Source organism: Colias croceus, chromosome 23, assembly GCF_905220415.1.
Source record: "Colias croceus chromosome 23, ilColCroc2.1".
Taxonomy (NCBI): domain Eukaryota; kingdom Metazoa; phylum Arthropoda; class Insecta; order Lepidoptera; family Pieridae; genus Colias; species Colias croceus.
In genome coordinates, this window is record NC_059559.1 from 7,437,048 (window position 1) to 7,453,639 (window position 16,592).

General features: G+C 35.1%; 2 protein-coding genes across 3 annotated transcripts; one reads left to right on the forward strand and one right to left on the reverse strand.

The window, feature by feature from the left end:
- Positions 1-712: 712 nt before the first annotated feature.
- On the reverse strand, positions 713-8,035 carry LOC123702491 (pyridoxal phosphate phosphatase PHOSPHO2-like). Its single transcript, XM_045650267.1, has 4 exons — positions 7,711-8,035; positions 4,226-4,414; positions 1,367-1,585; positions 713-886 (listed from the first exon to the last, which is right to left on the reverse strand). Exons 1-4 carry the CDS (start codon positions 7,852-7,854, stop codon positions 743-745), a joined length of 696 nt encoding a protein of 231 aa, XP_045506223.1. The 5' UTR covers positions 7,855-8,035; the 3' UTR covers positions 713-742.
- Positions 8,036-8,377: 342 nt separating this feature from the next.
- Positions 8,378-15,161, forward strand: LOC123702446 (grpE protein homolog, mitochondrial). 2 transcript variants are annotated; one of them, XR_006752872.1, is made up of 7 exons: positions 8,378-8,533; positions 9,220-9,385; positions 9,743-9,856; positions 10,462-10,590; positions 13,672-13,755; positions 14,214-14,415; positions 14,809-15,161. XR_006752872.1 is itself a non-coding variant. In XM_045650197.1 (6 exons), exons 1-6 carry the CDS (start codon positions 8,445-8,447, stop codon positions 14,316-14,318), a joined length of 687 nt encoding a protein of 228 aa, XP_045506153.1. In that variant the 5' UTR covers positions 8,378-8,444; the 3' UTR covers positions 14,319-14,506. The 2 variants fall into 2 exon arrangements, 1 of the variants encoding a protein (XP_045506153.1); XM_045650197.1 differs by lacking the exon at positions 14,809-15,161 and having other exon boundaries at positions 14,214-14,506.
- Positions 15,162-16,592: the final 1,431 nt, after the last annotated feature.

Here is a 16,592-nt window from a genome sequence, read left to right on the forward strand (position 1 = left end):
TGCGAGGTTGCTGGTGTTTTACAAGTAACCCTGTATAAAAAAATGAATCTGACATATTTTTTTTAATTTGCCCCCTCTTTGTTTTGTGTAGACCGTATGGAATTTAAATAATAGAAGCGGCATTTTTTAAGTTAAAATTGACTTTGTTACATTTTGTCACTGTGATTAATAAAATTGAAGTCGTTTATTACATTAATAAAACTATTACACTAGCACATTCATGCAACACAATGAAGACACAGCCCACTTTATGGCAACGTTTCGATAAGAAAAAAAATGTGTGCGTGTACTAGTGTACACACGTAAGAAGTGAAACTTCTTTATGACCTTATTTTTCAAAAAATAATTTACTATATGCAACTTTACAGAAATACGTCGAATCACGCGTGGTAGGGATAAGAAAAAGATGGCGCGTAACGGAAAAATGTCACGCGAAACGAAAAAATGTTACACTAAATTTTTGTCCAACCCCGATTAAGAAGTTTCACTTCAAAAATCATAATTTAGATTTTTTCAAAATATTTGAATTTTTACATGCATTGATTTACAACCACAATTGGTATTGCTCTGCAAATCATTTAAAAAAGGACATTTCGTACTAAATGCATTTATATCATTTTAATTCTGTCATTTAATTTGATTATTTTAAATATAAGAAATAAAATTCAAACATAATCAAAAACGTTGCCATACACAAAAAATAAATAACAAAAACATATAAAACGTATATTTAATCTATAATTTAGCTAGTGGGGAATAATTCTGACAATATTGTGAACGCATCGACCCACGGGACCACTCTTGCTTTCACTTTTGGATCTGGTGTTGCCCGCGTCTTCCTGATTAGGTCATCGAGCGGGTAACCCTTGCGCGGGAACACTATTGCCTGTTAAAAAATATCACAATTAATTATGTATCGTAAATTGGAAATTAAAATGAAAATTTCTTTGAATTTAGAGTTCATATGTATTTTTTAGTTCGGTCAATCCAAATTCGAGACATTCAAAGTTAAAAAATATGTATTTCAAAAATATTTTAGTATAATTATTGTTGATAGCACTTGAACAAGGGAGGTGAAATTTCAGAAATATCGTGATTTTCACATGAGTATATTGTAGTTTTTATCATACAACCTGGCAGCATCATATACTAGAACTAGCTTACCGCCCGCGGCTTCGCCCGCTTTGTCTAAAACCTAATAAATTATATACTAAAACCTTTCTCTTGAATCACTATCTACATATCACTCATATCTATTAAAATAAACCGCATCAAAATCCGTTGCGTAGTTTTAAAGATATAAGCGTACAAAGGGACATAGGGACAGAGAAAGCGACTTTGTTTTATATGTACTATGTAAACTCACATCTTCCGACAGACTGCTAGCTGGACAAAAGTCATTCCGCCCGTCCCCAGCATAGACGACCCTATTATACTGTTTCCCCGCACACCACTGCGCAAGCGCACGTGACTTGCACAAGTTGGAAGGGCAAGAACGACACGTGTTCTGGCGCATACACGGCTCGATGTACAAGCGCCCGTGCTGCCAGAACGCGCGGTTCGTGATCACGGTCTTGACCGCGTCCTGGTCGGAAAAACATGGGCGGTAAATTTGACATTCAATTTATAAAAGAAAGAGTGTTTGTGCACACGTGTCAGAAGTGAAACTTCTTTGGCAAGATTCAAATAAGATACCAAAATCGTAGCTTTACTCCATGACGTGTATTGCCATGACGCGATATTGAAATTTTACTCTCAACGCGCCTAAAGAACTTTCACTTCAAAAATAAAGTTAAGTCGTTTGATCCGTTGTCGAATTACCTACCTTTTGTTAAAAATGTAGGTCAACTTTAACAGTTCGTCAAGTTCGCTAGACTTTTAGGAAAAGTTAGTTTGGCGACAGATAGTAATATAATATCTATGATAGGTTTGGCAATGGATCAAACAACTCAAATTTAAAAATGCCGGTCATAAAGTGACGAGGAATTTTAAGTTTCTAGTAGATAGACACCGGAATCAGATTTATCATGGTACATTTAACATTATGCACAAGAGATCCGAAGCTTTATCGTTTGTTAAAAATTGTTTGATGAGCTGTGAACATTTCCTTACGCCCTACGTAAATCATTATTGTCTCCCTTAAATGTGAAAGAACTTTATGATCGAATAAAAATCTAATTGTTAAATTAAAAAAGAGCGTGTGTGCCGAGCACACGTGTCAGAAGTGAAACTTCTTTGGCAAGATTCAAAGATACAATCGTCGCCTTATTCCATGACATGTATTGCCATGACGCGACCTTGAAGTTTTACTCTCAACGCGCCTAAAAAAGTTTCACTTCAAAAACAAACACGACACACAAATAGGAAATTTAAAGATTTAGGTAGGTACTTTTAACATGTACATACCTATATGTAAAATGACTAGCTATGTATTTAATAACTCATGACAAAATTCAAACTAAAACTAAAGCCGTTTACGCTACAAAACGTGCCAGACAAATCAATTTATTAAAACAACCCTTCACTATAACGCCGTCACATCAAATTGCGTCAGCAAATTAAAAATATCAAAATCACGCCATTTTCTTTTCCAGAAGCGTCATTAAAGTTTAAACCGGATAAATCTGGTCTCTAATTTTCGCCCACACGACCTTACGCTCTGTTTCAAATAGCATTTATTTCGATTTAGCAATTCCATGTTAACAGATCTATTAACAGATACATGCCAATTTTTGTTTTGTTTCGCGTATTTCGATTGCACGAATAACACAACACGCGTATATCCTGTGTCCCTTTAAATGGGGACACAAATGATTTAATTTTTGTTAAAAACAGAAAAAATAGATAGATTAATTATTATTAACTATGCTATCAACTATGCAACTATTATCAACTATGTTAAAGCAGTATTATACAGTTAAAAGTAGAAACATTTGTTTTTTGTATGTACATAATAGATAAATTGGCAATGTTTTCACACACAAATACTTTTCAACCGAATTATTTTTTTTCTTTTTTAAATAGGTAACATGGAGGACTAAATATTACTTCATGTTATATTAGGTAAAAGTTATTCACAAAAACGTTAATTTTTTTCTAGTAGTACTATTCTAGATATTCGAGTTAGACTTTTCGATACTATTTTTGGCACGCTTTCTAGCGTAGACGTCTTCGTGCATTTTAGTTTGATGTGTTGTTCACAAAATAGCTCATTTTGTGGGTGGTGAGTGAGTGACACTTGATAAATGTAAAAGGGCGCATTTTTTTTTTAATTTAGATTCATTCAATTCTTAAGGCCGGTTTGTGAACTGGGAATTTATTTGATTTAGGTTTGAAAAACCTTATGCCAGTTACAAGAAAATACTTACGCATCATATAAGTATGGTTTGGGAAGTTCATAACGTCAGGTACCTACTCAATTCAGAACCCGGCCGTATGCTTTTTAATATACTGTGTTCTATTTTTATGTAGGTGGTACTAGATCTGTGTATGTAGGACATAATACACAATAAAATTATGATTAATAAAATCACAATTTTTATTACAAAAAAGGTAAGTAAGTATATTTTTCAAAACATACTTACTTACAAAATTGGCACAGATAATAAATTTCTGGTACTACTTCACCAAAACAATAAGGCTGGTTGCAGAGCTTGACCGACCATCAGTGCGTACGTCAGTCGCGCTTGTCATATGTATGGATATTCATAAAACCGTTCATAGCTACACCGACCATACGCACGCGTATTGTAATGCGCATTAGTGTCATAGTCATACAATTGTTGATGCGTATCGTCAGCAATCGTCAGGACCGACGGTACGCACTGACGGTCGGTCAAGACTCAAGCTCTGCAACCACAGAGTCTGCAACCAGCCTTAGGCGCATGACAGTAATGCGGATTCGGCGCCCGCACCTCGTCTCACCTCCCCGCGCTCGCCCTAGTTACTTTCGAGTCTCGAATATACGACCTAGCTCCAGTGAAGCCATGTTTGCCATGTGCCTAGTTGTTTTGGTGGAGTAGTACATATTTATATTACGTAAAAACAATTCTTCTATCGTATTTTTAATGTTTATTCATTACCAAATAACCTTCAAGCGAAGAGTGAACGAATACCTTCTAGGGAAGCGCGCTCCATCATAGGCCACATCTCAGCTTACCATCAGGCGAGATCGTGGTCAAGCGCTTCCCTATCACACAATAAAAAAAAACCAGTTTCCACGTACCTCCAACCCATGCGTCTTGAGCCAGTGTCCCACGAACACTGTATTAGCATCTGTTAACAACACTACGTCCCAGCCTCTATCCGCTAATGTTCTGATAAGCTGGGGCATGCCCCGCGTGGGGGGCATGGACGCTATGCTGTCTAGTATGTCATTGGGATGGAAACCCGCGGAGTACGCGTGTTCGAATACCTGGATAAACCAATATTAGAAATATATGTAGTTTATTTTCCATTCCTAGGGTATATTGTTCCAAATTAGGAATCAAGTATTCAATTATTTTTTTATGACAACTAGATGTGCAATGCTAATGCGTATACACCTGCCAAATATCAACAAGGTCAAGTCCCTCTATTAGATGGGGCTATAAACAAAGAACAAGAAGAATAATTATAATGCACTGCCTTTGCCTTGGGTATACTTTTTTGAATGCTACAATGACTGAAGCTAATTTTGAAGATCTTTACAAAACAGATAGATAAGCATTAAGCTATTTGACCATGTTTACCGTACAAACTTCAACTACCCTCAAGTTTTTCAAAAAAAGACGGTACTAATCAATTTGTACCCCATTTTCAAATAGTTAAAGTAACGTAACCCAGTTATAGTAATCTCTTATCAAAAAGATCCTTTCCACACATACTCTCAACATTTCCAAACCCGTTAACTACCTTCAAATTTAACAAAAAATGACGGTAGTTTTGTACTATATTTTTTTACTTCACGGTCAACGTGAACCACTATTCACACAATTTCTACTTCCATTTTGATAACAAATAATAAAAGTAAATATTTCAGGACGATTTTCACACGCGGCACGATCTGATCCCTATCTGATACTAAGCTTTCGCTTGTGCTATGGAAACCAGATGGCTGTTAAACGTACTTATATTATTTTAAAGAAATACTTATATAGATAATTAACATCCAGACACGGAACAAACATCTATATTCATCACACAAATATTTGCCCTGGGTGGGAATCGAACCCACATTGATTTCGATCAATATCAGGCCATTCTTACTTATTGTGTAAATGCATCATTAAACACACTGTGAAAGTATTAACAAATCACTTCCACACATCACTTGAACATTTCTCCAAGCTACGTGCCTTGGCACCGCACCAAGTGACCTTGGCCCCGACCATTGCCGCGGGACGATATCCGCACACTTACGTCATGGCCATGTAATCGGTGAACATGTGAGCTATATAAGTTCATATCTATACTAATATTATAAAGCTGAAGAGTTTGTTTGTTTGAACACGCTAATCTCAGGAACTACTGGTCCGATTTGAAAAATTCCTTCGGTGTTTGATAGCCCATTTATCGAGGAAGGTTAAGCTATATATCATCACGCTAAGACCAACAGGAGCGGAGCAATGCGGGTGAAACCGCGGAGCAAAGCTAGTTATGTAAACGAAAGAAAATCGTGAGATTTATATGTATGTTTGTAAAGAATTGGATTAAAAAGTAAGTCTGCAACGCATCTGCAGAGGCAGTGGTCTCGCTTACGATCTGGCACTCGACAAACTTGTTTGTTCACTCTATGTAAAAAAAATACTGGACGGATTTGAATGAAACTTTATAGCAATATAGGTCAATCAGAATAACACAAGAGCTATATAAATACATGGTTTTTACCCGCAGGTTTGACCGAGGGTAAAACCACGGGGGACAGCTAGTAAATATGACGTAGGTAGAAGCGAATTCAGGTACTTGAGTAATTAAAAGATGTAATTATTGAAAAAAAAAATGAATGCATTGTCATGTAATTATTGTGAACACGTGATCTATATAATAATGGTTAAGCGGATACATGTATGATGTATTTGAACGATTCCATCCACCAAGACTATTTGTATAAGGCTCTACCAGGAAAAGAGCTCTTGTGGATTCTATGTTGAAACTGAAAAAAATCGTCTACTATCCGAAATTAAAAATTTGTGAACATACATTCTAGAATCTAAACTATAAATTACTAGGATTCCGCCCGCGGCTTCGCCCGCGCAGTCAAAGAAAAACCCGCATAGTTACCGTTCCCGGGGGTTTTCGGGGATTGCGTCATTTTCCTGGAATAAAAAATAGCCTATGTCCTTTCTCGGGTATCAAAATATCTCCATACCAAATTTCATGAAAATTGGATCAGTAGTTTAGGCGTGATTGAGTAACAGACAGACAGACAGAGTTACTTTCGCATTTATAATAATTTTAAGTATGGATTTACATTTTACATTATTAATAACTTATATTTTTTTTTAATCCCCAAAAAATAACATAAAATTCAGCCTGAAACTTTCCTTTTATGTGAAGTCGGTATAAAACCGTAACTTAAATATTACGTAAAGGAAATCGAAAATTAATGATCGAGAGGTAATGAGATTGCTTTTTATTATGAGATACTGGTTTCAATTTGATCGCTCCATCAGCGATTTCAGAGGCTTATCAGTGAAACGGTAGTTGTTGATATAATCTAAATCTGATAAGAATTTCGTTATTAACAGCTTAGTGGTTAACGCTTCTGACTCAAAAAAAAAAGTAAAAATTTCAAGTAGACAAGCATTTTTTCACTATAATATCTAAATTATTGCAATTAAGTAGTCAAAAATTGAAAACTAAATCACTTAAGTTTATTCAATTTTAATCAATCTTTAAAAAAATATTTAAGTAAAAGTTCATACAGATGCTTAAAGTATCTAATATCTTTATGGGTGGCAATATTAATTTTATTTTTATTTCATTTATAAATATTAAATCTCAGGAAAAAAAACTATTGATTGAGGAAAAATAAATTCAAGCTATGCAATGTTTGCTTATTGGAAAAACACAAAATAATTATAATAAGTTAAACTATCCTCAATTATTAATACATTTATGACTTAATATTATGTTTCTACAAGTCATTGCTGATGTAAGGTGTTGAAATAATAACTTTTATGACCTCTAAAATCATAAGGTGAAGAGTTATTAAATTAAAATTTGTATTAAAACTTCTAATTTTTATTATATATTGGCTATTAATGACAAATAATTACATATAATATGTATTGAGAAAAAAAGGTGAAATGAAAATAAGATTTTCCGAGATTTTCTGACTATGCATATGATTTTTTTAATAATCTTATATATAAAAATGAATCGCAAAATGTGTTGATAAGCGCATAACTCGAGAACGGCTGAACCGATTTCGATAATTCTTTTTTTATTATATTCCTTGGAGTACGAGGATGGTTCTTATGTAGAGAAAACGTAAACATGTACCACGAGCGAAGCCGGGGCGGGGCGCTATAAGTAATCAATAGAAATACAATTTCAAGTTCTACAAAAAAATCATTCATTAAATATATATTTTCTGACAATATTATAACAGAAGTATAGATATAATTTCACAGGATAAATTAAAAAATATGATGCGGTCAAATGCATGAACAGTTTGAAAAATAAAACTTTAAACACAAGATAAAATAAAGTACTCATTACACTTACATCGCTCATATACGGAGTCCAGTCACAGTTGCCAGATTCCCATTCAGGTGGAGGTTTCTTTTCTCTCAATCTATTGATAATAGTAGCATCTGAGTCCTCATCAACTATTGTACGATCAAAATCGAAAACCGCTAAATTTGCCATTTTTTTTAAATCTCGCGCGCACAATCACACACTGGCACTCGATTGATACTGACTAGATGCTAGATGAATCTGACTGAGTAATGCTATATAAACATTTTCGCTTCGCGGAATTTTTCAGGTATTTTCCGCAAGCTCGCATTGTAAAAAAAATCGTGAGGGTGAGGAAGTTTCAAGTTTAGATTTTTGACAGTACGAGCAGATGAAGATGACAATGACAATGACAATGACCCCATAAATCAATAAAATAAATATCATCAATAGTTACCTATAATCACACCTATAATAAATTTAACCGTAAAAATTATGAATTTGGTCTATTAATAATTTAGTGTATGTTATATTATGGTGTCTTAAATCAAGTATAATTAATGTTACTCAATAAAATTATTCTCATTAGAGATAACTTTTTTAACACAAATATTTATATTATCTGTGTAAAATGACAAAAAATTAAAAGTGATAAACCTAAGAGCAATTAGGTTAATTGCTCTTAGTGATAAACATTGACATATGTCATCTAAAGAATTCCGAATTCCGATATAACCTATTACGTGCCGTTTAATTTTTCGTAATTTAGAAATAATTATATTATGGCGTCGCTAAAAGTGTATTCAGTGGGTAGATTAGCGAAATGCATAACAGATTCTACGTTAAGAAATTTACGAACGACTTATTACAGGTAAACGTTGCGCAACTTTTGCTCCAACCTCAAACTTGGTTATCGGCAGTTCTTAGCGAACTTTTTTAAATATTTCATTAGAAATATTATGAATTTTCCAAATTCGCGTAATGTATTTTATATTTCCCCCCTCTTAACGTATTAAAATTCGATTTTTATTCCTATAGGAAATTTCATCATCCACTTGTAGAAAGTAAATAAAACAGAAATCATTTAATAAATTGTGTTTAATCCTATAAAATTAATGTATAAAACATGATTTTCCGATTGAAAGTAACTGTACTATGAGTCTATAAAGTTAAATATGTGTAATTTTGAAATTATCCTTAAAATGTTAAAAGACCTATTAAATAAAACAAAAAGAGTTTGAGTTCAAATTCTGACTCACAATACTTATTATCTACTCTATCCCATTGTTTAATCTTCAAATAAAAAATCATGTATATCTATATAATCACAATAATCTAGACTAATATTATAAAGCTGAACAGTTTGTTAGAATGTGCTAATCTCGGGAACTACTGGTCCGATTTGAAAAAATTCTATTGGTGTTAGGTAGCTCTTTTATCGAGGAAAGCTATAGGCAATATATCATCACGCTAAGACCAACAGGAGTGGGGCCACGCGGGTGAAACCGCGGGGCGCAGCTAGTTATTAATAAACTCATATTTTCCATGCACTTTCAGGAGTTCAGTCCGCTGCTATGGCACAGAAGAGAAGCCAGTGGAGAAGGAGGCACCAGTTGACAAGGACGGCAAGCAGCTACCAAGCTCAGTGGAGGAATGTCACAAACAGATTGAAGCGTTGAGCTCCGAGTTGAAGACCTTGAAGGACCAGGCAAAGGACTATGAAGTTAGTATCTATCCTTCCTACTGATACATATTATAAATGCGACAGTTTGTGAGTTTCAAACTCAAAACTCAAACTCAAACTCAAACATTCATTTATTCAATTAGACTACTATTTAGTAGCACTTTCGAATCGTCATTACATAAGTATTTTTAACATTTACCACCGATTCGGAAAGCAGTATCTATGGAGAAGAATCGGCAAGAAACTCCATAGTTGCTCTTTTATAATCATGTCAATATTACATAGTATGTAACTTATATCTAACTACATAATATATCATCAGTTGACCATATTTTGATTTTACACAACAATTGTTTTAGCCACAGCACAAAAAAAGTTCCTATTTTTTCTTTCCAGGATAAATATAAGAGAGCACTTGCCGACGGTGAGAACGTGCGGCGTCGGATGATGAAGCAAGTTGAGGACGCCAAGTCGTTCGCTATTCAGAGCTTCTGTAAAGATCTGCTTGATGTGAGTTAGACTTGATTTATTTGTGCCAATATGATGATAAAATATTTTTGTATTGTAGTCATAGTTATATTATTTTTTAGGCTGTTTTTTATTGTATTTCTAGCTCTTTGTTATAATTTAGTGGGCTATCTAGGTAGTGGACACCCTCTCCGTAGCCGTGAAAAATGTGCCGGCAGAGGGCGGCGAATTATTTTTTGCACATAATATGCTATGTTTCATTGTATTTTTAGCCCAATTTTTGAAGTGAAAGGTTTTCCATTGCTTATATTTTTTAGACTATTTATTGTATTTTTTTTTTAGTTATGTTCGTTGTGTTTCTAGCCCTATTTCTATACTAGCTGCGCTCCGCGGTTTTACCCTATAGCCAGTATTTCTTGAGATTAGTGTGTTCAAACAAACAAACTCTTCAGGTTTATAATATTAGTATAGATTATGTGTGATTTACATTATCCCGATTTAGTATGAAGTATAACATGTTTGTAACAACTTATCTCTAAAACTACTGAACCAATTTGAATAATTCTTTCACCGACACAATGCTACAATACTCCCGCGTAATTTCATTGTATTTCTAGCCATATTTCCTTATTTCGTGTGGTATGTAGGTAGCGGACACGTTGTCGGTGGCCGCGGAGAGCGTGCCGGCGGAGGGCGGGGGCAGCGGGGCGGAGGGCGGCGCCGCGCTGCGCTCGCTCGCCGACGGGCTGCGGCTCACGCGCGCGCAGCTGCAGCAGGTGAGCGGGGGGGGAGTGTGGAGGGAAGGGGGGGGGTCAGTGTGGAGGGGGAGTCAATGTAGGGGAAGGTCAGCTGCAGCAGGTGAGCGGGGGGATAGGGGAGTAGTGTGGAGGGAGGGGAGGGGGGTCAGTGTGGAGGGAGGGGAGTCAATGTAGGGGAAGGTCAGCTGCAGCAGGTGAGCGGGGGGAGGGGGAGTAGTGTGGAGAGAAGGGAGGGGGGGTCAGTGTGGAGGGAGGGGAGTCAATGTAGGGGAAGGTCAGCTGCAGCAGGTGAGCGGGGGGAGGGGGAGTAGTGTGGAGGGAGGGGAGGGGGGGTCAGTGTGGAGGGAGGGGAGTCAATGTAGGGGAAGGTCAGCTGCAGCAGGTGAGCGGGGGGAGGGGGTTAATTATTTATTATTTATTTAACTCTTTAATAGTTGTAAAAATAGGAAACCTTAGAACTACTTACAGATAAAGTCCGGACGCGAACTAGGAAGAATTTCGTACATTAACCAGTTATTACCTGTCTCTGTCACTCCCGCGTAAATATAATGTGTCTTGCTCGCACAGATGCAATGACCGCCGTCCTTAGGGATTGTAAACTTTTAACCTGAGAGCGTAAGGTTTGTTCTTAATTGCATGTGGTTTTTTTACTGACCTTGAGTCACGACAAAATGTATCGTATAATATATTGTGGTTATTGAAAAAATTAAAAGTAAATGAATAGAGGACATTTATTTAATAAGTTAGTAAAAAACATTTTCTCCTCCAAACATTTCATGTAAACTGCACTTCATTCAAAAATGTTTGTGACCACTGTCAGTAGGTAAAGAGGTCATTGTACGAAATTCTTCCTGCTCCGCGACCGGACTTTAGAACAGAGTACAACTCTTAATTCACCCATAGTCGGGTCCTCCTCATGTTTTTTCCATTCTTTGGCCAGACGCATTACGAGTACAACTATCATGGCGACCTTATCACTTTATAGTGATCGGGGTTAGTGTGGGGGGGGGGGGGGGTAGTGTGGGCGAGGAGGGGAAAGGTGAAAGTACAGTGGGGGGATGGGGGGATAGTGTACTACTTAAAATAATAAAGCACCTGTGTCCTTCCATCAGATTGCGAAATAGTCTATGGTTATAGCGAGTATAGAAGATGAGTTTTAAAATTGTTGTGAGTTTTGGAAATTAGGAGGCACTTTTTATAAAATGATTTATTGGCACACATGAAAACTGTTTTTTTTTCCTATTTGAATTTTTAATGGCTATTCATAGCTTTAAAGGAGATAGGATGAAATAGTGTCATACAATTAGAAAAAATATACAATTAAGCGCAAAAAAATACTTGAATCATACTCATCAACTGTATCAATTTGTGTATAGGTAAACATTGTATAGGTTTGTAAACATTGCAATTACCAGATGTATGCTGACGATATGCAACTGTACATATCTTGCTATCCTAACGAAACACAAAATGCCATAAACCTAATTAATTCGGATTTAAATAGTGTATTTACGTGGTCCGTAAGTAATTCTTTATTTCTAAATTTATCAAAAACCAAATTTATGCTTCTAGGAAGCCCTAAGATGGTAAAAGCGATTGAGCAATTTGATCCCAAAATAGTAGTTAATAATAATTTAATCGAACGTGTGCACGAGGCAAGGAATTTAGGCTTATTATTTGACGAGAATTTGAGATTCGAAAAACATATAAATAACACTATTTCTAATTCTTTTTATAGGTTAAAAATCTTGTATAAAATAAGAAAATATATAAATTTAAATTTACGTATCCGTCTATGTGATTCTCTTGTTTTATCGAAATTCAACTTCTCGGATACTGTATATGGCCCTAGACTGCTGAGCCGTACTAAAACAGCTATACAACGCGTCCAGAATGCCTGCGCACGATATTGCTGGAACGTTCCACCTAGGAGCCACATCAGTCCCTATCTTAAAGACGCCAGTATTTTAAATATGGATGGACGTAGGCAATTACATTTTGCTACTTTATTATTTGGGTTGATGCACAAAAAAATACCATCATACCTATATGAAAAATTAGCTTGGTTAGGTCAACGAAGCGATCTGAAATACAAAACCAGATTTGCCAGCATAAAGCTTTCGGTTCCCATGCACCACACTGCATCATTTAGAGGCGGTTTCACATACAGCGCCACTAAGTGCTGGAACAACCTTCCACCACCCCTGTCTGAAGTAAAAACTATCTCAAACTTTCGTTTTAAATATAAAAAACATTTATTAAATACGCTGTACCAGCCTTAGTGTCGTTGATGTTTCCCGCTGTATTTGTATATTTCTACGCATTTAATATAATACTTGTTATTTTAGTTATTTATTATTCTTAATTTATTACACATTTATTTCTCATACTATATAAGCAGAGTAAGTGCTAATATTAATAAATATATATCACACGTATCACTATTCCATCGTTGTATATACATATATATATATTATTCAGATTTGTTATCTATTAATTTATTATAGTCTGTGTTTGTACTTTGCTACAATGCAAAGTACGTAGGTATAAGCTGTAACTCCAATCGTCGCAATCGATAGGGGCTCCTGAAAATCAGTGCTGTTAGTGTTCCTATGGGGCACTACAGCTTCTAACTGAGTAGTCCCTTTTGATAATGGACATTTACCACACAGTTCTTTGTTGTTGTTTTTAGTTACATTTTTTAAGTTTAGTTATAAGGTTTTTTATATTATTTTATTTGTTTTGTTTTAAGTAAGTTTTATTAGTTTTTAAGTTCTATTGGTTTTTTTTGTTTTCTTTTTTAATTATGTTTGTTTTTTGTATCTGTGTGGTGTGTTTTATTGTCAATAAATGTTTTTATTATTATTATGTCTCTCTCCATAATACACGGGCACTACCAGAAGGAAGATACCCGGTCCTTTGGAAGGCTTACGTGGGGACACAGGTCCAACACGCAGAGGCCCTTTAGAGAATTTTAATGTGTTGTGGGACACCAGCCGCAGCCTGCCCATGACTGCACTATAGAGATACAGCCCTGGGCAGTCCGCGGCCAATGTAGGACTATTGCAGAAAAATGGAAATGAATAAATATTATTATAGGTGTTCGCGAGACACGGTCTGGTGGCGGTGTCGCCGCTCCGGGAGAAATTCGACCCCAACCTGCACGAAGCTTTATTCCAACAGGTAATATTATTTTCAGATTACGATTTCGTCTAGCTCTAGCCTAGTTATTAATAACTCAGCCCCCGGAATCACAGACACAATAAAAAATCTATTGTGTTGTGGTCAGATCGGGCCGCTTGGGGCTCAATGGGTTAATTATTATTTACTACATGACGAAATAAAAAGAAACAAAATGTCAAAATCAAATGTTTAATTTTTCAAAGCAGTCTTATTAAATAAACTATTTTAATAACAAATATTAATTTTCTTTTGTATCAGTTTTTTTTAAAACACAAAGCCATGGCGAGATCGAAGATAAGCAAATAAAGATTATAAAGAACATACGAATTTCATTCCATTATATTTATTGTTTCCACAGATTTTGTATAAAACAAATAAATATATATGTCGTGGTCAAATTTTGATAATTTTATCACATGCAATATAACTTGACCTAACCTTTCTTTCTTTCAATACAGGAAGTAGAAGGTGCGGAACCCGGCACAGTAGTGACAGTTAGCAAAGTGGGCTACAAGTTACACGAGCGCTGTGTTCGGCCCGCACTAGTCGGCGTGGCCAAGTGAGGGGTCCCTCAGGGCTCTGCGCTGGGACCGGTGCTGTTCCTTAGCTATAGCGATGGAAAAACAGCAGACACGCGACGAAAAAACACGATTTTATATCTACAGGGTTAGTTTTCAATGACCGGCCAAATTTTCAGAAATGGTTCAGAATCGATAATATTTTCGATCTAATGAAAAAAAAAAACGTTTTTTTTTTTTTATTAGATTTCATTCCTGTCCGCCACTAAAAAGCGAACGTGTGGACATTACAAAAGCACAATTCAGTTCAACAACCTAGATAGGTAGAAGTTAGCACACACATAAATTTGGCGATGCGCGCACGCACACAATTGCATTGATTATCGCGTGTTTACAATTTAGGAAATTTTTAAGACATTTTCAAATGAATGCTATTATTTTATTTTTTATTCGACAATAATGTTTCAAATGTACCTTTGGTTTAATATCTAGATCTTAATTTTAAATTTTGGCTGGTCATTGAAAACTAACCCTGTATAACGCTCCGGGATTTAGATTATGTAAGATTTGAAGTTAAAGAAGGTATTTTAACGGCTGTAAGAGGAAAAATGTTTTAATATTTTCTTTAATTTTAAAGTTGTAATAATGTTATATGTTTATAGGGCCTTAAGTTTTCTATACTTCATAGTACATTCGGTGTGTTTGGTTTTAGTTGCTCATGCATTTTTCAAAACCCATATGGTCTTACCACAAAACAATTTAAACACAGTCTAACTTTAAACCAGGGATCTGTCACTTTAATAGTTGTCTATGTGAAATACGATAAAACCATATTAAAGAGAACTCGCGCTTAAAGATAAACCCTGTCTAAAGTTTTTTGTGGTAAAAAAGAGTAGATAGGTAATTTACAATTTATTCACCACAATATATTTGTAATGTTTTGTATAAAATAATGAAAATGAAAAATATAGAAATGGCAATGCATTTATACCAAATATAGTATTGTATAAAAATGTATATTCTTCTAAAGAAACATTTCGATTCATTAATTTCCTTTTTTTAGTTAAAATATGTGAAAAATAATTATTTGTGAACAATTTTAAAGACCAACAACAAAACAATAAATAACAAATACAATGAATTCTATAATATTTGGTATTTATTGTTTTTCAAGATTTTGTATATAAAACAAATAAATATTTATTTTTACAAATAAAATTTCATATCAACAGTAAATTTTAGAGGTCAAAATAAGTCACGTAAATTTTGGAAAGCTTCACTTGCTTATAAAACCTTAAACTTATGCACAAGCCTCGAACCTGATTCGAACTGCATAATAATTATGATATGGCAAATACTTAATATTATAATTTATTTATTTTTTAAAAGCAATACAAAATAAATTTAGCTCAAAGTACTCCGTGGTTTTGTGCCTAGTCTGTCTAAAGCAGGTCTATAAATTTTTATGATCCCGAATATAAAGCCCCGTATTCATGGTAAACATTTGTTGAGCAACAGTTGATCAGCAATGTTGTTGAAAACTTAAACATTGTTGGAACTGTTCATTTGAAAACAAGTGTTATTAATTTTGCAATACGCAATGTTGCTAGCAACTCGGCAACATTCATCTTTAAAGAAGTATATTTAAAGAAAATTTCTTGTAGGTACATAAGGCTTTTTTCGTTTTTCATTTAGAAATAATAGGGTTTAACGGATATTAAACGCGATTTATTCGTTACTAGCTGCTCCGCGTTGTTTTACCCACGTGGCTCCACTCCTGTTGGTCGTAGCGTGATGATATATAGTCTATATCCTTCCTCGATAAATGGGCTATCTAACACTGAAAGAATTTTTCAAATCGGACCAGTAGTTCTTGAGATTAGCGCGTTCAAACAAACAAACTCTTCAGCTTTATAATATTTAACCTAACCTATTTTATTTAGATATTTAACCCGACGTTTCGAAAACTTACCCTGTGTTTAAGCTTGCTGTAAAGTGTTCGAAAAGTCGGTTAAAATAATGTAAAAGTCGCGTTTAAAATCCGTTCAAGGATGTTTTATCTCAAAATTTTTAAGGACATTTTTCGTACCAAGAGAAACACGCTAAAGAATGGCTATAATATCATGAATGTAGTAGGTATTAAGTCTACAACACGCACAGTTTACAGAACAACAACTGCAAAATTTTGATCAACATTGTTGCTAAGGCCGGTTGCAGAGCTTCACCGCGCGACCATCAGTGCGTACGTCAGTCGCGCTTGTCATATGTATGGAAATTCGCGTGCGTATGGTCGGTCTAGCTATGAACGGTTTTATGAAT

What these genes read in the sequence shown, in the direction of transcription:
- LOC123702491 (XM_045650267.1), bottom strand. Translation starts at nt 7,854, where the DNA reads ATGGCAAATTTAGCGGTTTTCGATTTTGATCGTACAATAGTTGATGAG. An exon ending in GGACTCCGTATATGAGCGAT is followed by an intron (nt 4,415 to 7,710) that starts GTAAGTGTAATG and finishes TGGTTTATCCAG; the next exon opens with GTATTCGAACACGCGTACTC. An exon ending in TCAAGACGCATGGGTTGGAG is followed by an intron (nt 1,586 to 4,225) that starts GTACGTGGAAAC and finishes TTTTCCGACCAG; the next exon opens with GACGCGGTCAAGACCGTGAT.
- LOC123702446 (XM_045650197.1), top strand. Translation starts at nt 8,445, where the DNA reads ATGGCGTCGCTAAAAGTGTATTCAGTGGGTAGATTAGCGAAATGCATA. An exon ending in TTACGAACGACTTATTACAG is followed by an intron (nt 8,534 to 9,219) that starts GTAAACGTTGCG and finishes ATGCACTTTCAG; the next exon opens with GAGTTCAGTCCGCTGCTATG. An exon ending in ACGAAGCTTTATTCCAACAG is followed by an intron (nt 13,756 to 14,213) that starts GTAATATTATTT and finishes CTTTCAATACAG; the next exon opens with GAAGTAGAAGGTGCGGAACC.